General features: G+C 38.7%; 1 protein-coding gene across 4 annotated transcripts; it reads right to left on the reverse strand.

The window, feature by feature from the left end:
* Positions 1 to 330: 330 nt before the first annotated feature.
* pi4kb (phosphatidylinositol 4-kinase, catalytic, beta) lies at positions 331 to 14,983 on the reverse strand. 4 transcript variants are annotated; one of them, XM_027149616.2, is made up of 12 exons: positions 14,833 to 14,983; positions 10,450 to 11,510; positions 7,221 to 7,265; positions 5,286 to 5,513; positions 4,965 to 5,192; positions 4,753 to 4,862; positions 3,610 to 3,714; positions 3,372 to 3,495; positions 2,918 to 3,183; positions 2,416 to 2,548; positions 2,191 to 2,311; positions 331 to 2,029 (listed from the first exon to the last, which is right to left on the reverse strand). In XM_027149616.2, exons 2-12 carry the CDS (start codon positions 11,488 to 11,490, stop codon positions 1,848 to 1,850), a joined length of 2,583 nt encoding a protein of 860 aa, XP_027005417.1. In that variant the 5' UTR covers positions 11,491 to 11,510; positions 14,833 to 14,983; the 3' UTR covers positions 331 to 1,847. The 4 variants fall into 4 exon arrangements, with proteins under 4 accessions (XP_027005417.1, XP_027005419.1, XP_027005418.1 ...); XM_027149618.2 differs by lacking the exon at positions 14,833 to 14,983 and adding an exon at positions 14,688 to 14,824; XM_027149617.2 differs by lacking the exon at positions 14,833 to 14,983 and adding an exon at positions 11,642 to 14,635.
* Positions 14,984 to 18,091: the final 3,108 nt, after the last annotated feature.

Genomic DNA, 18,091 nt, shown 5'->3' on the forward strand with positions numbered 1-18,091 from the left:
CACACAATAATGTCATTGTATAAACTTCATAGTCAAAGATCTATAGTTCCTTATACAACAAGGATTTGGCCAATTAAATCTGCATGAAGTAAATATGAAAGTTGCCACCACCTAACAAATATTTCTTGCTTTGTCATCTTTGTTTACCCTAAATCACAATTTCCTTGAATACACTGTGTGCTATATGTTAGTGTTTGTCCTAACACCGGGTACAGGAAGTACAGGAAGTGCTGCTAATTTACTGAATAATTCAATCAGGTTTGTTGAGGCAAAGAAAAACACGCAGTTGACACTATGATAGCACTATAGCGGACATCAACACCCATGATATGAAACAGATACATTTAATTTATTATACAAAGAAACATTCACAAGTAAGGGGAGGTCATTCACGTGATCGTGAGAGATGGTCCGTCAAACATGTTACAAAGAAAGCAAAAAACACAAAAACAAACAGAAGATTAAAATATGCAGACAGTTGAAGACTCCTAAATGGCTTAGTCAAATATGTTTGAATAATTCACAACAGTGAGACTTGCAGTAAAAGAAAAGTGAATTAAAACCGATTCTACAGAAAGAAGGAACAGATCTTGTTAATGGAAAACTCAGGTCAAGTCTCTGAAATAATATTATTATTAATAATAATCATCATCAGCTTTTAAAGGTGTGTAGGTAGTGGTATTTAATAATGATGTGAAACTAAACGTTCAACTTATTTATAGGTTTTTGTTTTTCTTATGACCTGGTCAATGTACACTAGTTTCAGTCTCACACAGATTGGTGACATCTCATGAACTCTGTCATGTAACTCAGCTACTCAGTAGGCAAGTTATTTCAGCACGGCTCCCCGTCATTCTGATAAGAAAAAAGTCCATGTACATTTTGAACTTTAAAATTTATATTATGTACATTTTGTACACACTAAGGAATCATATTTCTGCTCAAAAAAAGGAAAAAAATAAAAATAAAAGAAAAAGTCAGCCATCCTTGTATATGAGAATGCAAGTAAATGTAAATAAGCAATAAATAGTGTTTTGACTCTTGCTCTGTCATGTCACACTTTAATACTTACTATGGCTAGAATGTGACTAGTTAATCTCTTCTTTTTAAGTCAAATGTCAGATGTTTTATTGCATCAGGGGGTTTTCACCTCTCTGAAGCTGAAAGCATAGTGGCAATCTGGAACCTGGCAAATTGGACAGCAGGTGTGTATTAAATGTCAAATAAGTCTCTCAACCAACAACAGCAAGCTTAACATTTTTTATCTAGATTTAAAAGAAGTGTTTGCTTCTCTCAAACTGCAGCTAAAATAACACTGATCAGACAAAACCCACTGATGACTGTGCTGTTTATAGCGCTTTCCCCCATATTACATGATGTGCATCACTCAACACAGGACTCTGTGCACTGTTGAGTTGTCTCTGCAGGGACTATGTGTAGGAGCGAAAGCTGTAGGTTGTTTACATGAGAACATAAACATGAGTATCTAAGAAAGCTTATACACAGCACAGTTAAGAAACACAAAAAGAGCTTGGAATCTGAGCGCAGTCAATGGAGGCACTAGGATAGTGGATAAATCATCCCAGATTCCAAGAGAAACAATGTGATTTGAGGAAAGGAATAAGCATTAAAACTGAGGGAAGGGACTCGAGGAAAAAAGACAAAGCAAAATTTCACAGCTGAGCCCTCTTGAGAGGGTATAAAATCCATGATCAAAACCTCAGTCCTGGTGTACAAACACACTAGAATGTTGAAAACAATAAATTGCAAAAGGGCATGGGAGTGGCCTCTGAAAGCAGTGTAGTTTTTCCCTAGTCATAATGTTCGAGTCTTCTCTCACACCACATTCACATGATGCCGTTGGTGAGGTACTGAAAGCCATCGTACAACTTTGTGGTGATGGAGCGCATGGAGCCATCTACCATTTGCTCTACCAACACCTGCAGCTGCTCCTCTGTCAGGCTCATGTGAAATCGCTCCTTCAGGTTACGGATGGTGCTGGAGCCATGAAAGCAGGGCAGCTGGGAGCCTGAAACATATAACAATCACTAAACATGAGAAAATAGTGACTACTAGAGAAAAATTGTCATGCTAATTACAAGACATGCTACAAAATGTACTAATGTTCCTTTGCTAAAAGACCAAAACAATTAGCTATCAGAGTTTAGACTGCATAGGGACTGACACTACCTTGTTGCATGATCTCCACAATCTGGATGACTTTCTCCATGTGTTTGCGTGCAGCAATGAGACCCTGAAGCATGAGCATCTTGTAATAGTTGAACATATCTCCATCCTGACCACCCATGACCTAAAAAATAACCACAGTTATGCAATCTGAACAAAATGTGTGTGGGGTACTCGTACTTTTCAAAACGTTTCCTTCCATGCCAGTACATGTACAAGTGTCCTTACATCTACAAACTCGTTGGTCAGTTTGAAGGCAGAAGTCTCAAAACCGAGGTTTCTTGGAGAGCTTGACAAAATGAAGCCAAAGTCAATGTGAATAATATGACCCTCAGAGTCGAGCAGAATGTTTCCGTTGTGCCTGGAGAACAGAAGACATTCTACGTTAATCATAACATCTTAAAACCCACTATATGAAGCAAGTCGTTTTGTTTTTTCTTTCTTTGCTACTTTTTAAAAAAAATTAATTTTAAAATATTGCAGGCAATTCACCAGGACACAGAATGAGGTCACCAGTGTGCAGTTTTATTTTTCATGCCATATTGCAAAATGACTGAATGAGATCCTTTTCCTTTAATTAAACAAAAATGTTTCAAAACTGTATTTCTTTAGTTTAGATTTCAGTCATGAGTAATAAAATCAATAGTGAGACAGCAGGACAGCAGTTTTACAGGTCTAAAAGAATGAAGACAAATTAAAACAGGTGAGGTGATAGAACTTTCAGGCTCACCTGTCCTTAACCTGCAGAAGGTAGCAGATGAGACAATAGCCTGCACAGCTCTGCACAAAGTTGCGCTGTGCGGTGAGGAAGGCCTCTGTAGTGTAGTTGCCATGCTCTTGCAGGAAGTAGTCGAGCAGTGAGAGCTGACTCTGCTTCTTCACTTGATGAATAGACACGGCATTCACCACTGGCTCAATCATCCCACTATCAGAAGAGATGACCAGGATCTTATAGGGTTTAATCCACAGAGGAACACGCTCCTGCTCCCAGATGATCTATTACCACATAATAAAAGAATAAACAAAAACAGTTCATCAACCATGAGGTGCAAATAACAAAATATAAGATCTATTTCATCATAAATAATTCTCTTTATATACTAACAAAAAAAACCCAAAACAACAATAGAATTCATAGTTTAAAGTCCTTAGGAAAAAAAATAAAAAGAACACAGGATAATAACCTGTAGTTGCTTCAAGACTTGAAAGGCAAGGAGCTCCTGTCTTAGATCATCACCACATTTCACTATGACCGAGAGGAGACGCCAGTTAGGCAGATGCCCATATGGAGAGCCCTCCCGGATGCGTCTTCGTTTAACATTAGGTGAGAAGATGATGAACACAGGTTATTTCAAATAAATGAATAAGCAAATATGAAAAAAAAAACTTTACCCACAGTGTGAAGGGCTTTTCTCTGCTTACCTAACCTTCTCCTGCCAGGGCTCTTTTAATGCTACTGCTGATGGATCTTCTGGGTCCTTCTTAAACGTGGTAGGTGTGTGGGCTAGCTGCTCAGAGAGGCGCCGCCTAAATAAGTGTGCATAAACCCAAATTAGACAGTGAACCGTAGAAAATATACACCACAGAAATACAGAAAACACTTTTATGCAAAATTATGCCCAGTGTTTCAAAGTCCTAATTAGGAGTTGTTTAAGAGCAACACAGGAAAATGGCATCTGCAAAGCTGAAATAAGCAAATAAAACAATGCCTCATCCAAAAGTAATCTTTAAAATGTTTTTAATATGATTTTACTTTGTTTTTACTTTAAATGTTTCAACTATCTGCATCTTGTGAGCAGTGAAATCAGTCAATTGCTCTCAAAGCAGCTGATATAATAGCCAGTGAGAGATGTACTGAAAGCTCTGCATAGTCAGTTTACACTTTTCTACCACAAGGGGTCCTTATATATTCACATAATCAGGAGTGTGCAAACATATCGTCGCTGTCTGGCGGAAACCTCGTATGTACAAATTTTGTCAATTTCACATATCGATGCTATTGGTCAGTCCCCAAGTTATTAATCAATCTAAAATCTGGAAAATAGTTTGAGCGAAAATCTCTTAACGCCATTGGACACTTCAACTGTCCACCTCTTCTTCACTCTGCGGGAGAGCTTTGCGGCATATTCTCAAGATTAAGAGTCGCAACGGATCAACACGTCTTCTGAGATAAATGTCTTCAAAACACTGGGCTCAAAGAAAAAAAAATCTTGACCCCTGCTAGTTCTGGTGCTCGTCTGAAAAGAGGAATTTAGCGCAACACAATCCACTGTAACACGGACTAAACCCTGTGCATTGCAGATTAGATAGTGTTTTTTTTTTTTTATTTCCTGAAAAATAATGGTTTTGGAGATACGAGGATTCAGCCCAACAGCGACGATATGCATAAGCAAGCATTGATAAATCCCATTCAGTGTAAAGAACAAAGCAGACGCACTCATAACTATGCTTATGCAAAGCCGATAAATAAGGACTGATGTATTTATTTAAACAGACTACATTGTTGTTTGTGTGATCATTTCTGTAGAGATTACTGTGAGTATAGCTAAATGGATCAGTGTGTACCTGATATCTCCAGCAGCAATAAAAATGGGCTCTTTGCTTTCCTGGCTGGTGATGCTATCGACTGAGAACTGGGAGATGTTGTCACAGCTGTTAGTGTGGATCTCAGGAAGCTAAAGAGGAATAAACATTACATATATTTACATTATATTCACAGAAGGACAAAAAAAAAAAAACGAATTGTAGATACAAACAGAGAGGCTGTGTCATTGTACCTCGACCTGGAGCTCTCCAATATCGTCTACGGACCAGGCCTCATCATCGTTGTCATAGTTTGGAACAGTAGAGAAGCTGCTGGCACGCTGCTCGGCCGTGATACCACAATCTGGGAGATTCTCCACTGATCGTGTGCTGCGGATTCGTGTTTCTGGAATCCTCACTGGTACACTCGATGTCTCAAAGTTTTCACACTCAAGAACTTCCACATAGATTAGGTATGGTGCCTGAAAACAAAATACAATGAAATTGTACAATGAAAATGCAAACAACTTTAAAACACATATGGATTATTTTCATTCATTCGAAATAATGCTCACCTTGTCTTTTGAGTTGAGCACAACAGCCTGTGTATGAGGAACTCGCACCACATGATGGTCAAATGCTGCAGTGGGCAGCCACACACGTGCTGGCAGCTTGTGGTTAAGCAATGAGAGCTCAGAGATGAGTCTCTGTGTCTTCTGCTCCTTGGTAGGCAGAGTGGCCAGTCTTTTCCCAATGCCCATCAGAGACTTAATGAACTCACGCTGAGGAGTCAGACGTACGGGCTGACAGGAGGAAAGTAGAATGCCATAATATATAAGAGGAACGAGGGAAACAGAAAGACTGAAATTTGAGTACACGTATTTTACAAATATACCATCAGAACCCTTGAGGCCCCTTCTATAAGTAGCGATTGTTATTGGTAATAGTGACAACTGAGACTGCAATTACTACCAAAAAATGTGTAGACAGCCAAACTAAACATGCATGATGTAATTATTATGAAATTAAAGCAAAGGCTGAGGGTGTAAACAAATGAGGAAAAAACAACAACACACGAGTGTTTTTTAGAAACAGCTAAAGGATGGCACAAGTGTGAAATGAATAAATAACCTAAATGAGAGCATTACTGTAAATAAAAAACAAAAACAAACAGCCCATTCCACAACGGCACATGTGGAGTAAGACTCATCAAACTCCTCCATATGTGTTATCTATGTCTATTAACCACTTTCATGGTCATATGGAGACAAATTAGAGTACCATGTATAAGAGGCTGTAGAGAAAGCTTAACCATTTGCCTAGAGGGTGAAATCACGGTTTAACAAACAAAGGCATGTACATCCCATTTAAGCAAGTTATAAAGAACAACAGAGTGCTGATGATTGCAGGGTGATTCATTTACCGTAATGATGGACAAGAGCTTTATAGATGTCATTAACTGTTAACTGTCTAAATAACAATATAAAAAAAGTTTATTTAATTACATATTTAACACAATCAACTAATAAATAAATGTGGGCGAATCTACTCAAAGAATCATTCTATGCAAAATCCATAAATTAAACAAAATCCTGACTGTAGGATTGGATTGGATGTAATTCTGGCACAAGTAAATCAATGCCAAAGTACCAGATATAAATGAGTATCCAAAATATTTTGGATTACAGAACAAGAAAGACCCAGTTTCAGACCCGGCATGTTAGGAACACTTTATTCCAACATTTGTAAGTTTGGCCCCATTATATCTATTCGTGACATTTCCAGTTGAAGTGCCAAATGAACGCAAACTGACTTCATGGTAATGGGAACAAACGTTCAATTATGGACTTTGTCTAGACTAAAGGCCTCTGCACACCAAACTCGTACACCAGGAAAAAGGTGAGGACGTGATTAACACTGCTGTGCACCAATGATGCATCTGGTTTTTGTTTATGCTTACTTATTTTGACTTTGTATTAACATGACTAGTCAATTATTTTAACCACCCAACACAGATGATACTTCAGGGTCATTTATGAATTCTTTTTGCAGGGATAATTATCAAATTAAATTCTTTTACTTTTGTAAAATGTAGTTTCTCCATGTTCAGTGTGAAAAGGCCTAAATTCTCCTTAAATGATGTTCAATCGTCAGCAAACGTTTATAGATGGCATTATAGATATGCCTATTGTAGATGGCAACCTTTCACCAGAAAAGAGAAACCCTTCTTTAATTGTCCCATTCATTAAAACAACGGGTAGCATAAGAGGGGGGGAAAAGACAAAGCCTACATTTACAAGCATGTCAGCTCTTATATATAATCACAATCTACTGATACAGAAATACAACAAAATATATTGTATAATAATATAATTATCTCTGTATGACATGCTTGCAAATTTTAAAAAGGCACACATCTGAAGGAATCTGGGAGTCCAACCCCAACTGCAAACAGTAACAGCCATCATCCCACAATGCACAGATAAGGATGCTATTAGTGGTTGACTTACGGTACCAGCCTCCAACTCAAGACTGTCGGAGCTGGAGCTCATGTCCTGGGAAAAGGAGGGGTGGGTTACGGTACAAGAGCAGGGGGAATGGTGGAGGGGGATAAGAAAAAACAAAACAAAACAAAAAACACAAAGCTCAAAATTTTGTTTAAAAGATACAGCTTTATGGATTTGTCCATGGATCAACAAATCTCAAAGCCTCTGGGCCACACGTTTCTGTTTTTGTAGTCAATATATTAGAAAATGAGCACAACACATTTCTTAACCTCTCATCCACTCTGACACTGAACAGATGTGAAGGAACATCTTTGAAGGAACATCTTTCCGATGTCAAACTGGAGATCCTTAAATTAAAAGCCAAAAGATCTGCCTCTTCTTTTTCCACATGAACAGCAGATGTGTATGGTAAATTATTAGACATGTGGGTCATGTTCTGCACCAATTTAAATTCAACGCTATCCTCTTAGATGTGTAATCAAATTGTAGCTCATGACATGTGGAAGTTAATCCATAATACATTTAGACTCATAGATCAAGACAAATCTTCCTCTATTTAAAGAAAGAAAAATCTTTCAAGACATGTGATAATATAGTGCTGATGGTCTCCCCCAGTTTTCATCACAATCGTACCCTACACACATGTTACACAATGGGCTAAAACAAAACACTAACATCATAAATAGTACTAATAGGTATGAACATCTCTGTACATTGTGGAAAAAAATCCTGATCACACCCACTGCATTAACCAGAATCCTCATCACTTCTTAGCCAATTAGGAACGTGGTGAATTAATCGATCAGCAAAGTCGTCACGAAACTGAGCTTTAAATCTAAGAATGGAAATAAAAACACCCTGAAGAACAAAGCTCAGCACATATTAAAGTAGCCCGGGATATATTAGCTGAAGAATGCAGAAACTGATCATCTGATCTTTCACGTGACTGTGAGCTCTCCAACACAGGATGGAAAAAAATGCCAAGAGCCAAACAAGCGCTAAATTACAGAGAAGGATTTCTTGCCAAATGTTGTGTTCAGCTTGTTTACAAACGCTTGTCACATTGTTTAGGCAGTGGTTGTTATTCATCAGAGACAACAAGAAGTCCAAAATCCTAAAAATTTATTTAAAAAAAAAAACCCACAACAACCCATAATCCCTGCTCCGTGAGCCACCATCACCATAAACATCTGTAGTCGATATGCTGCCACAGCAATGCTGCGTTTGTCTCTTATGATGCTTTTACCTGCAGCCGCTTGATTGTCCTGCACACAAGGCCTGACTTACTGATGCTTTGCCTACATTAAGGCTTGAATATTCTGAAAAGCAGATTGTTCAGCCAAGCATAAGTTTACAAAAATGGTGAATGATGACGCTGAAGTGTGTTGGGTGAAGCAAAATCTTGGCAAAAATATGACAGTTGCCATTTAGGAAAATAGCTTGTGTCATAGACGAAATCTGGTAATTTTGTAAGTAATTCCAGCCAAAAGACTATGTGGTGATAACAGTAATTCACATCAGGTGCATTATTTTCCTCTGTTGCATGTTATTCTGCTTATACCACAGCAATATGTCACGTAAACCAATTACAATGAGTATTTAACAAACGACATGTTGCACATAACATTTTATAGTAAAATCTGAACTCAGAGACAAGATTGTTCCTGTTCTCTCCTACATTACAAGCCAGAATGAGCAGAATGAACTCCCTCTCTACATCATTTTACCGATAAAACTAGAAAGCATAAACTCCTGTGTTCCAAAGACTTGGAATGTTAAATTAATGACTCCTAAATTAAATTTACTTTATGTAGAGTTGTATTTAATAAAAATGTTTTTTTAATTAATTTTTTATTATGTGGAGTGTCATACAAGTCCCTGTGTTTTAACTGTTACTGTAGAAATGATGCATCTTATATAAGGCATTAATATATCTCTTCACTCCATACTACTGCTAAAACTACTACTGTGAGCTGTTCGATTAAGATAAGATAACCAATGCCTGAATTATAATATTATATAATATATTAAACAATGCAAAGAAAATAGTGTTTCTGGTCAACCAGATGAGAAAATTCAAGTGCATTTATGACACAAATATCATTTTCCCCGGAGTGCCTGAAATATTCTGAATTTCCTGTAACACTTCACTGCTACACTATAACGCTCGTGCCTTTATTAGATTGTAAATAACTATTCTTCATCATTATAGTCACCCAGATATCACAGCAAACCAAGACTTATGATTAATATATACTACATTCAGATGTTTTGCTGCTTTTTCATGCATTCTTTATAAAAACATTAGATTAAACGAGTGTCTAATTTTCACAATGCATCAAGGTGCTTTTTCTATAAAGTAAATAACATGACAATTTAGAGTACATTCTCAGAGATCTAAATCGATGGTTCATAGCAAAAACTTCCAAAACACTTTATTGCACAGCTGCAATCACATAATAGTGACACTGGTGTTGCTATAGCAACAATAACAGACAGGTAAAAGACAAGCACAAAAAAAAACAAACACCACGATTATTCTTCTCACTGATTGCAGTTGTAAGATGCCTGCGGATGAACATAAGATAAAAGACTTCAGCCATGAGAGTTTAATTTCTATTCAGAATAATGCACAAAGGACTACGATTACGTGAAGACTCCTATGAAACACCCGGACCATGTGCATTGATTCTTAGATACGAGATGTGATCTAGATGATTGGCTTTATTCCTTAAAAAAGCTCAGTGGTTAAGGTATGGGGACTTTGGATCAGAAGGTTGCGAGCTCAAATCCCTGCACCAATAAGCCACCACTACTGGGTACCTGAGCACGGCCCATAACCTTCAATAGTTCTGTCTTATAAATGAGATAAATTCAAGCTGCCAAATGCTGTAAATGTAAAAGTATGCCAGTGACTATTGAGAAAAAGTTAAGGGTTACTCATTTGAAATGAGTATCTGGGGCTTCTCAGGAACTGGAAAAGCCTGTACTTGCCTTTACATATCTGCAAAGCTATTAATATTGCAGTATGAGTATAATTATGTATATTGTTCCCCAGTTTTCCATTCATTTGTCTACTTGGATAGTCACACACTCATTAACACTGATTCTGTGAGCAGCCACAAAAAAATAAAATATAAAAAAATAGCGACACACACACACAACAAAGAGGGATTAAAATTAAGCTATTTCGTGCAAAAAGGTCACTCACTCATGAATTCTGAATACTCACCTCATCCTGACTGCTTTCTACTTTCGGGTTGCTAGCTGTCCTTTTGAGGTTGCTGCTGAGGCTGATGCTGACGGTGGCATCAGATTTGGAGCGTTGGTGAGTGCGCTTAGAGGGTGAGAGGCTATGCTCGCTCATGTTTGGGCCAAGGATGTGGTTATGCTGCTGCTGCTGCTGCTGCTGGTGGAGACGAGCACGCTGACCGGTTGGCTTCAGCTCGTCAGACAGGATGAGTCTGCGCAGTTTTGTGCCACGTGAATGCCTCTGCGTGGAAATGTGCATATCAGATGAGTAAGCGCCGAGCAGCCAGGCGCACTGCAGCGAGAAGCTAATGCTCTGGCGGCAGCGGTGCACCACGTATGGCTTAATGGCATCACCCACGTCCTCATCCATGTGGATGTACATGTTGAGCAGCTGTGGCAGGTAAAAGTCCACATCCTCATCTCTGAAACTGAAAAGGCGATTGCCAATGTAGGCCTGCACACCGGGCTCCTTTGAGTTGTATAGGTACGAGATGGCCATGGAAATGTCAAACAGCTTGGATTCAAACAGGCGCAAAAGCCATGACTGTTTGGATGAGTTGTTCTTGTGACGCCGGCGTGCGCTTTTTACTGTGCCCACTGCTGGCACCTCTTCCTCCTCTGTGATCTTCGGTGGCTTGCCTGATGCTGTACCATCCCCATTTAAGGGCTTGGTGTGTTCAGTTCCATTCACCAGATGTGGTTCTTGAGAGGGCAAAACTGTATCTTCATCACTTTTAAGGATTTTCACCTTCTGTAGCACCTCCTGGCAGGCTATCTTGGCTACCTCAGTATCAATAACCAGACTCAGTTCACCGACACCCTCTGATATTACATCCAGGGGTGGGCTAGAAGCAGGCAGGCCTTCACTGGCAGTGGGGCTCGAATTGTTCAGCGGACGTGGGCCAGAGGATGGCGATGAGGGCAGGGAGAGAGATGAGGTAGTGGAGGTGGATGAGGCTGATGGACTCTTCTGCAGCTCCTCCAAATGGGAAGTGGAGAGCTCCAGCTCTGTGTCACCCATGGCCAGATATTTTTAGGCCTCTATATGGGGAAAAAACATGAGGGAGAGAACGAGAACAGAGCATCAGGTCACTTTGGATTTGTTTAGTTTAATCCTAAATTATCTTATGTTAACAAAATCATTATCTGTTTAAACTATCTATCTACTCTACCTGTAAATAAAAAACTGCAACTAGTTCATGCTGCTACTGGGAGTCCACACACAAAGCATTCAACTCGCATTACACAGGTTCTCTTTCAGATACAATGTGTTACTGCATCATCCTGAAAAAAAGTACAAACCAGCCTACTCCTCCCTACAGGTAAAGATCTGCATAGTCCTACTCTTCTTATTGCTACCAAGCTTTTATACCTTTACACCAATGTCTCATAGGATGATGATTCTCAACATGGCTTTACCCTAAAGGTATCCAAATACTTCACGTGTCATAAGGATATTCAAAAAGAAGTTAGGACACTGCACTATTCAGGGCTCAGAATCACTTTGAAGGCACTGTGGGCTGAACTAACATCAAGGCATTAAAAGAAAATCTCTTCCTGGACCAATCACAGACTTGTCGGTATTGGTGTTAATATTTGTTTTTTGTACTCACACATGAAAAGCCCTAAATCATTAGGTTCGGGTCAGAGTCAAATGTATTGTAAGAGCATTTTTCAGATCACTTATGGAGGTGATTCCAGGAAACGTTATATTTGTAGTGTGAATGCCGTACAACAAACGTACACTGTTGATCAAGGCTGGCAGGTTTTCATGCAATACTGAGCCGCTGCCATGTAGTCTGCCTCTGAGAGTTTATCTATTAAAATGCTCTCCAAATATTTACAGTTTAATCAATCGTATAGTTAAGATACAAATTAATTTCTAGGGCAGAAATTTACTGGTAACAACTGCAACTTGGACCTTAGATAGAGATGTCTCAGAACAAAATGCAATGTTTTGGTTGGGGCCCATGCTAAAGTCATTAGGATTATGCTCTTCTCCTTACAGGGGCTTTGGAGTGTTCTTTCAAAAAAGTGTTCTTCTTTTGCTGACGTAAAAAAAAAAAAAAAAAAATCAGTACTGCGCTTAAGTAACAAACAGACTTGCCCGAGATAATTTACCTATGCTGCCACCTAGTTTTACGTCAGAAATTTTAATGCAAACAAATGCAAATTGAAATGCAAACACAAATGGGCAAGCTAAGGGCTGTTTCCAAGGTAGCAAGTGTCCACCAGCTGAAATGTTTGAAAATAGCCAGTAACAACACCCCTAAAAGAAAAGGCATTATGTCATTTCAGTTTCTAGTGACCCTCGAAATGGCTGCTGTGGGTGTTCCCTCTTTAAAGTCCCATCTGTTGGCTGAGTCACTTCAGATCAAACCTCAGTTCTGTTTGAACTCCAATATGAACTCAAATTGCCCTGTCTTTCTTGCACAAAAGATGTATTTTCTGTTTAAAGTACAAAAAGAGCTTGAGACCTGACTAGCTAATGTAGCATGTAGATCATTAGGTGATGTGTCAGCTAGACTTTGGAATTACAGTATCTACATATGACTTTTTTTTAACCTTCCCTTCCAACACCATCACCTCTGACCTTATTTCCTTCTATATTCTTTCTTTTCTATACTCTAAAATTGTATGTAACCCAACCCTTCACCTTAGCTACATACCCATGGCATAGTTTAAATGAAAAAATAAGACAATTACTTCCAAAAACATTCCATTAACAACTAAAATGTTTCAATGACCTCCATATGTTTGTTGCCTAATTAATCCCACAACATATGACAATTCTGTGCCTTTTGACCATGAAAGAGCGCTGACCCCAGATGCTTGAGCTTAGTGCCACACGTGATGTGAGCTTTTATGCAAATGTTACTTTGACCACGTGAGGAAACTTCCCTTTACTCACACATTCCTCAACTACACGGCATTCTTGAGTGCTTAAAATTTCCCCAGGTCATGTTTTCTCGATTTTTATCACCTACAGAATGGTATCAAATCTCAATCAATGTATATACAGTACCTAAAGGAAGAGTGGAAAGAAAAAAAGTCTAAAAAAACCCCAAAAAACTTCCGTCTGTCTTTGTATGCAGTACAAGACTAGTTATTATGAACACTTATTAAAAAGAAAATCTGCTCCAACAGTGGAGCTAAACTTAATGCCATTGTGTTACTGATGGGATTATAACTATCTTCCCTGCTTCCACGTGGGCATCTATAACAATGTGAGATGACTTGGTGCAATTCTGAAAGGCCAGTTGTGTGTGTGCATCACTATGACCACAGCGATCCTGTATACAGTACATGGCTCCTGTTGCATTGGAAACAGCTTCAAGTGGCTCTGACACTGACAGACGACACCACACGAAACTTACACAACAATGAGCAGAGAGAAAACCTGAATCGGATCATCTTTCCTAGCACCTAGCAAGCACAGACTATAATGATGATGATGATGATGATGATGATGTTGTTGTTGTTTACACAGTGGCGGTCTGTGGCTTTAGTTGAACAAATTTAATCTAACGTTTAGTATCAAACATGTCAAGTTACATCTAATTAACCGCCATTTTACGACTAGCTATGTTTTGATTCTGCTTTACCAGCAGCCTCTGTGGGTGGAAAGGTCACTCAGAGCTAAAACAAAATATCACGTATGTGCTTTAATGCAATAGGTGTAAAACGTGAACAAAATGGGTCCCCGGTACATATTATACACTAAATCATCAACCCAGGCTGATAAATGTGCAAGTTTTAGCCGATACGAGTCACTAGACGACACTTTTGACTAATAAGCACTAGTCAAAATATATATATATTTAATCTGAAGAGACTATGCTAGTTAGCTACAAAACATTGTCGCTAGCTCGGTCTAGCTAACCTGCTCGTGCAGGAACAATAATAAATACCACATACACACAATTCCTACCAATCAATTAATAATCCTTAATCGACAGTTTAATCAGATGACATTAAATAGCGTAACCATGAGAGTGAATCAGTAGGTGCAGCTTTAAGACTTGGCCGACGGAAAATGCTGCGTTCTGTTTTGCTAGCTAGCATTGAGGAGATAGCTAGGTTAGCTAATGTTAATATAAACCAATAAAACGCTTTACTACAAAGACCACGATAACAATTTACGGTTTCAGACCACAACATACAGTGAACTCGATTTTAAATGCCGTCACAGGAAGTTGTTTTAGATAACTGGTTTACCTCATATAGGCGGCCAAGAGGATTACAACAGCTACAGAGCGCTAGCTTAGCACCACCAGCTAGCTGGCTAACGACGGCATGAACAAAAATAATACTTCTCTTCTTGAAGTATTAACTACGTAAAGGATACAGATATCTTCCTTACCGAGCGAACTTAGGTGGTTTGGTTCTTCGTTCTATCTCTCATCCATTCGGAAGGTACGATTTCCCGAAGGATGCCGAACAACCGGCTTGCACTCGGTCGGTAACATTCTAATTCAACCCAACGCACTTTCCCTACCCACTTCAACTTGGTAACGTCCATATTCTAGGTGAACAGTCACAACGTCTGAACGGCAAATGGAACAATCGGTCGATTTTGAGTAATGCATTTCACCCGATATCATCTTTTAGGGTGCTATAAAACACTACATCGGTAGAGTAAATTAACGGTTTGGTTTTTTTTTGTAGTAATATCTGTGATATAAAACGGTGCACCCCTACAGTAGTGGATTGTTCCAAGTGGAAGTGGAAAAGGGAAGTGAGTAAGGAATGAGCCTGAATGAAAACTTTTGCACTTTTTACAAGTGATCAAAAAACGACCATTAGCCAGAGTATTAACAGTGTATTGTAATATGAAATGATGTAAACAAATAAACAAAAAATTTTTAAGTATTAAAGTGAATTATGGGGCTAACAATATTGGATTAAATACATGGACTCTAAACAAATTCAGTTGAGGAAAGAGGGTGAGAGACTGTGTCACAGGTTATGCTTTTAATATGCAGTAGCACTGAAAACAGCAGTATCTCAGTTAAAGCTTGTATTGAAGCAGCAGAATAAGTGCACTCGGCTATTTTTATTTATTTATTTATTTATTTACAACTGAGCAATTGAAGGTTAAGGGCCTTGTTCAGTGACAGCTTGGTGGACGTGGGACTCGAACTCACAACCTTCTGATTGTTAGTCCATCATCTTAACCACAAAGCTACAACAGTCGAAACGGTTAGATGACCCTTATGATTGAGCTATGATTAAAGATGACAATTAAAGGGAGATTACAGGAAACTGTCAAACATAGTGATGAGCAAAGCCCATAGAATTACATAGAAGAAAAGTAACATACTAAGGTAACGTTACAAATTTAAACTACATTTGAGCATAAATGTAGTTGAAAAAGATGAAAATATAAATACATGGCATGTTTTATCAATGGTGGTCCAGGGTCCCCAGCTTGACCCTGAGCTCAGGTTATTGTGTGTGTGAAGGTTCATATGTTCTCCTTGTGTCTGTTGGTTTCCTCTTGGGTCTGTGGTCTCCACCCATCTCTGAAAAACATGCTAAGGAAACACATCTATACTAAAATTGCTTTTACATGTGAGTGACTGTGTACTTAATGGACTGTGCTCTGTGACGGACTGGGGTCTTATATGGGGTGTATTCCCATATCAAGCAAAGTGTTTCTGGGACCTGCTCTGGATTCACTGCTCTGGACCCTCTGCATCCACTGCTTACAAAAATCCCTTGCTGAAGATGAATTAAAGATCAAGTCTGTAAGTCACTTTCAAATTTATTTAAAAAAAAAAATACAATGAACTCAATAATTACTCTTTTTTCATACTCAGTTTTATGTTTATAAATTACCGTGTTGATATAGTATGTTATTGTAAAAAGTTACAACAGCAAAGTATTTCAAAGTATAACACACTGATTACATGTGCTTTAACAAGTAGCTTAAGAAATAATGTCATGATTAGGATGTTCTTTCCTAAAATTTCAACTTGGTAGTCAGAGATGTGCTCTTGTTACACAATAACGTGACTCAAATCAGAGACGTTAACAGCAATGGGGAAGTACCAAATTTTGCTGTGCCTTTACAATTTGAGTAATGTGTTGTAAAAGTAGGAAAATCAGCAATTTTGTCAGATTGGCAGTGCTAGAATTTCTCACTCTCACTCTCTCATTTTCTACCGCTTTTATCCGAACTACCTCGAGTCACGAGGCTAGAATTTGAGCTTATGATTTTCTGAGCAGACATCCATTGTCCAAGAATGTGTTTAAGGCATTGTCTTACTGACTTACAGGTTAGTATTTCAAATCCCAGGACCACCAAGCTGCCACTGTAGGTGCCTTTAGCAAAGCTCTTAATTGCAAAACTCTTAATTGCTCAATTGCTTGCGCATACATGGAATTTGTTTTAGTGTCTACAGTTGTGCTGTAGATGGTAGAATGGAATAGCATAGTATGATATCTATTGATGTTTAGGATGGAGATTTTAACAACAAAATGTAAGGTGGATGCATTTGTTATTGCATAAGGGTGGGGACTGTTTATGAGGTAGATTGCCTGGGGGAAGAAACTGTTTTTGTGCCTGGTTGTGCTGGTATTTGGGGCTCTGTATCATCGGCCAGATGGTAAAAGTTCAAAAAGTGGATGACTTGGGTGTGAGTGATCCAGACTGATTTTCTGAAATTAATATTTTTCATTGAGTGATTTTCCTTGGTGTACAGGGAGAAGAGCAGTGGAGAGAGAACACACTATCTGTCAGAAGGCTGGTGATCCACTGACAGAAAGAGCTAGGAACATATAGCGGAGGAGTGTTGAAATGATGGTATTAAAGGCCGAAGTGAAATCTACAAACAGGATCCTTGCATAAGTTCCTGATTTATCCAGGTGTTACAGGATGTAATGTAGTCCTACTGCATCATTAGCTGTAGTTTACTGCATCATTCACGGAACCAGAACCAGTTTTTCGAACGACAGACTCGTTCAGATCTGCAGCAAGTTTGTTGATTTGCCACAGTGCTGGGGATGGTGTCTTGTAGACATCGATAGCTTTCAAACCTTTCCAAACTGAAGCTGAGTCATTAGAGGTGAACTGAACCTCCACCCTTTTAGCATAGTTCTTCTTAGCTGCTCTAATCTCCTTATTCAGTGTGTTCCTGTCCTGACTAATATGTGTACAAGACCCTGTCTTCATTTCTGTAGGCATCCTCTTTGACCTGACAAAGATGTCTGGGTTTTGCTGTTAGATGACTTCTGGTAGGGATGCATATGTCCTTACATAAACTAATATGTGAAGTTACAGTCTCAGTGAACTCGTTCAGATCGTTAGCAGGAACTTCAAAAACACTCCAATTAGTGAGGTCAAAACAGGCTTGTAAAACCTGCTCTGTTTTGTTGGTCCATCTCTTTACAGTCTTTAATGCAGGTTTAACAGATCAAAGTTTTTGCCTGCATAAGGGAAAAAACTACATATAAATGTAAAATGTCATAACCACTGATATACCACTACCCTAGTTTAACAAAAAAAATGCAATCACACAAAAACATTATTAGGCAACATTTCTATAATGAATAATCAAATCTTACAGCATCCTTACCATCATTCAACAAGTGAAAATAACAAGCATTTCAGTTGCACG

The sequence above is a fragment of the Tachysurus fulvidraco genome, chromosome 3, assembly GCF_022655615.1.
Source record: "Tachysurus fulvidraco isolate hzauxx_2018 chromosome 3, HZAU_PFXX_2.0, whole genome shotgun sequence".
Classification (NCBI taxonomy): domain Eukaryota; kingdom Metazoa; phylum Chordata; class Actinopteri; order Siluriformes; family Bagridae; genus Tachysurus; species Tachysurus fulvidraco.

Coding starts and splice junctions, on each gene's coding strand:
- pi4kb (XM_027149616.2), bottom strand. CDS start 11,490: ATGGGTGACACAGAGCTGGAGCTCTCCACTTCCCATTTGGAGGAGCTG. Junction 5,193..5,285: donor TGCTCAACTCAAAAGACAAG/GTGAGCATTATT, acceptor TTTTGTTTTCAG/GCACCATACCTAATCTATGT. Junction 3,715..4,752: donor ATTGCTGCTGGAGATATCAG/GTACACACTGAT, acceptor ACACTTATTTAG/GCGGCGCCTCTCTGAGCAGC.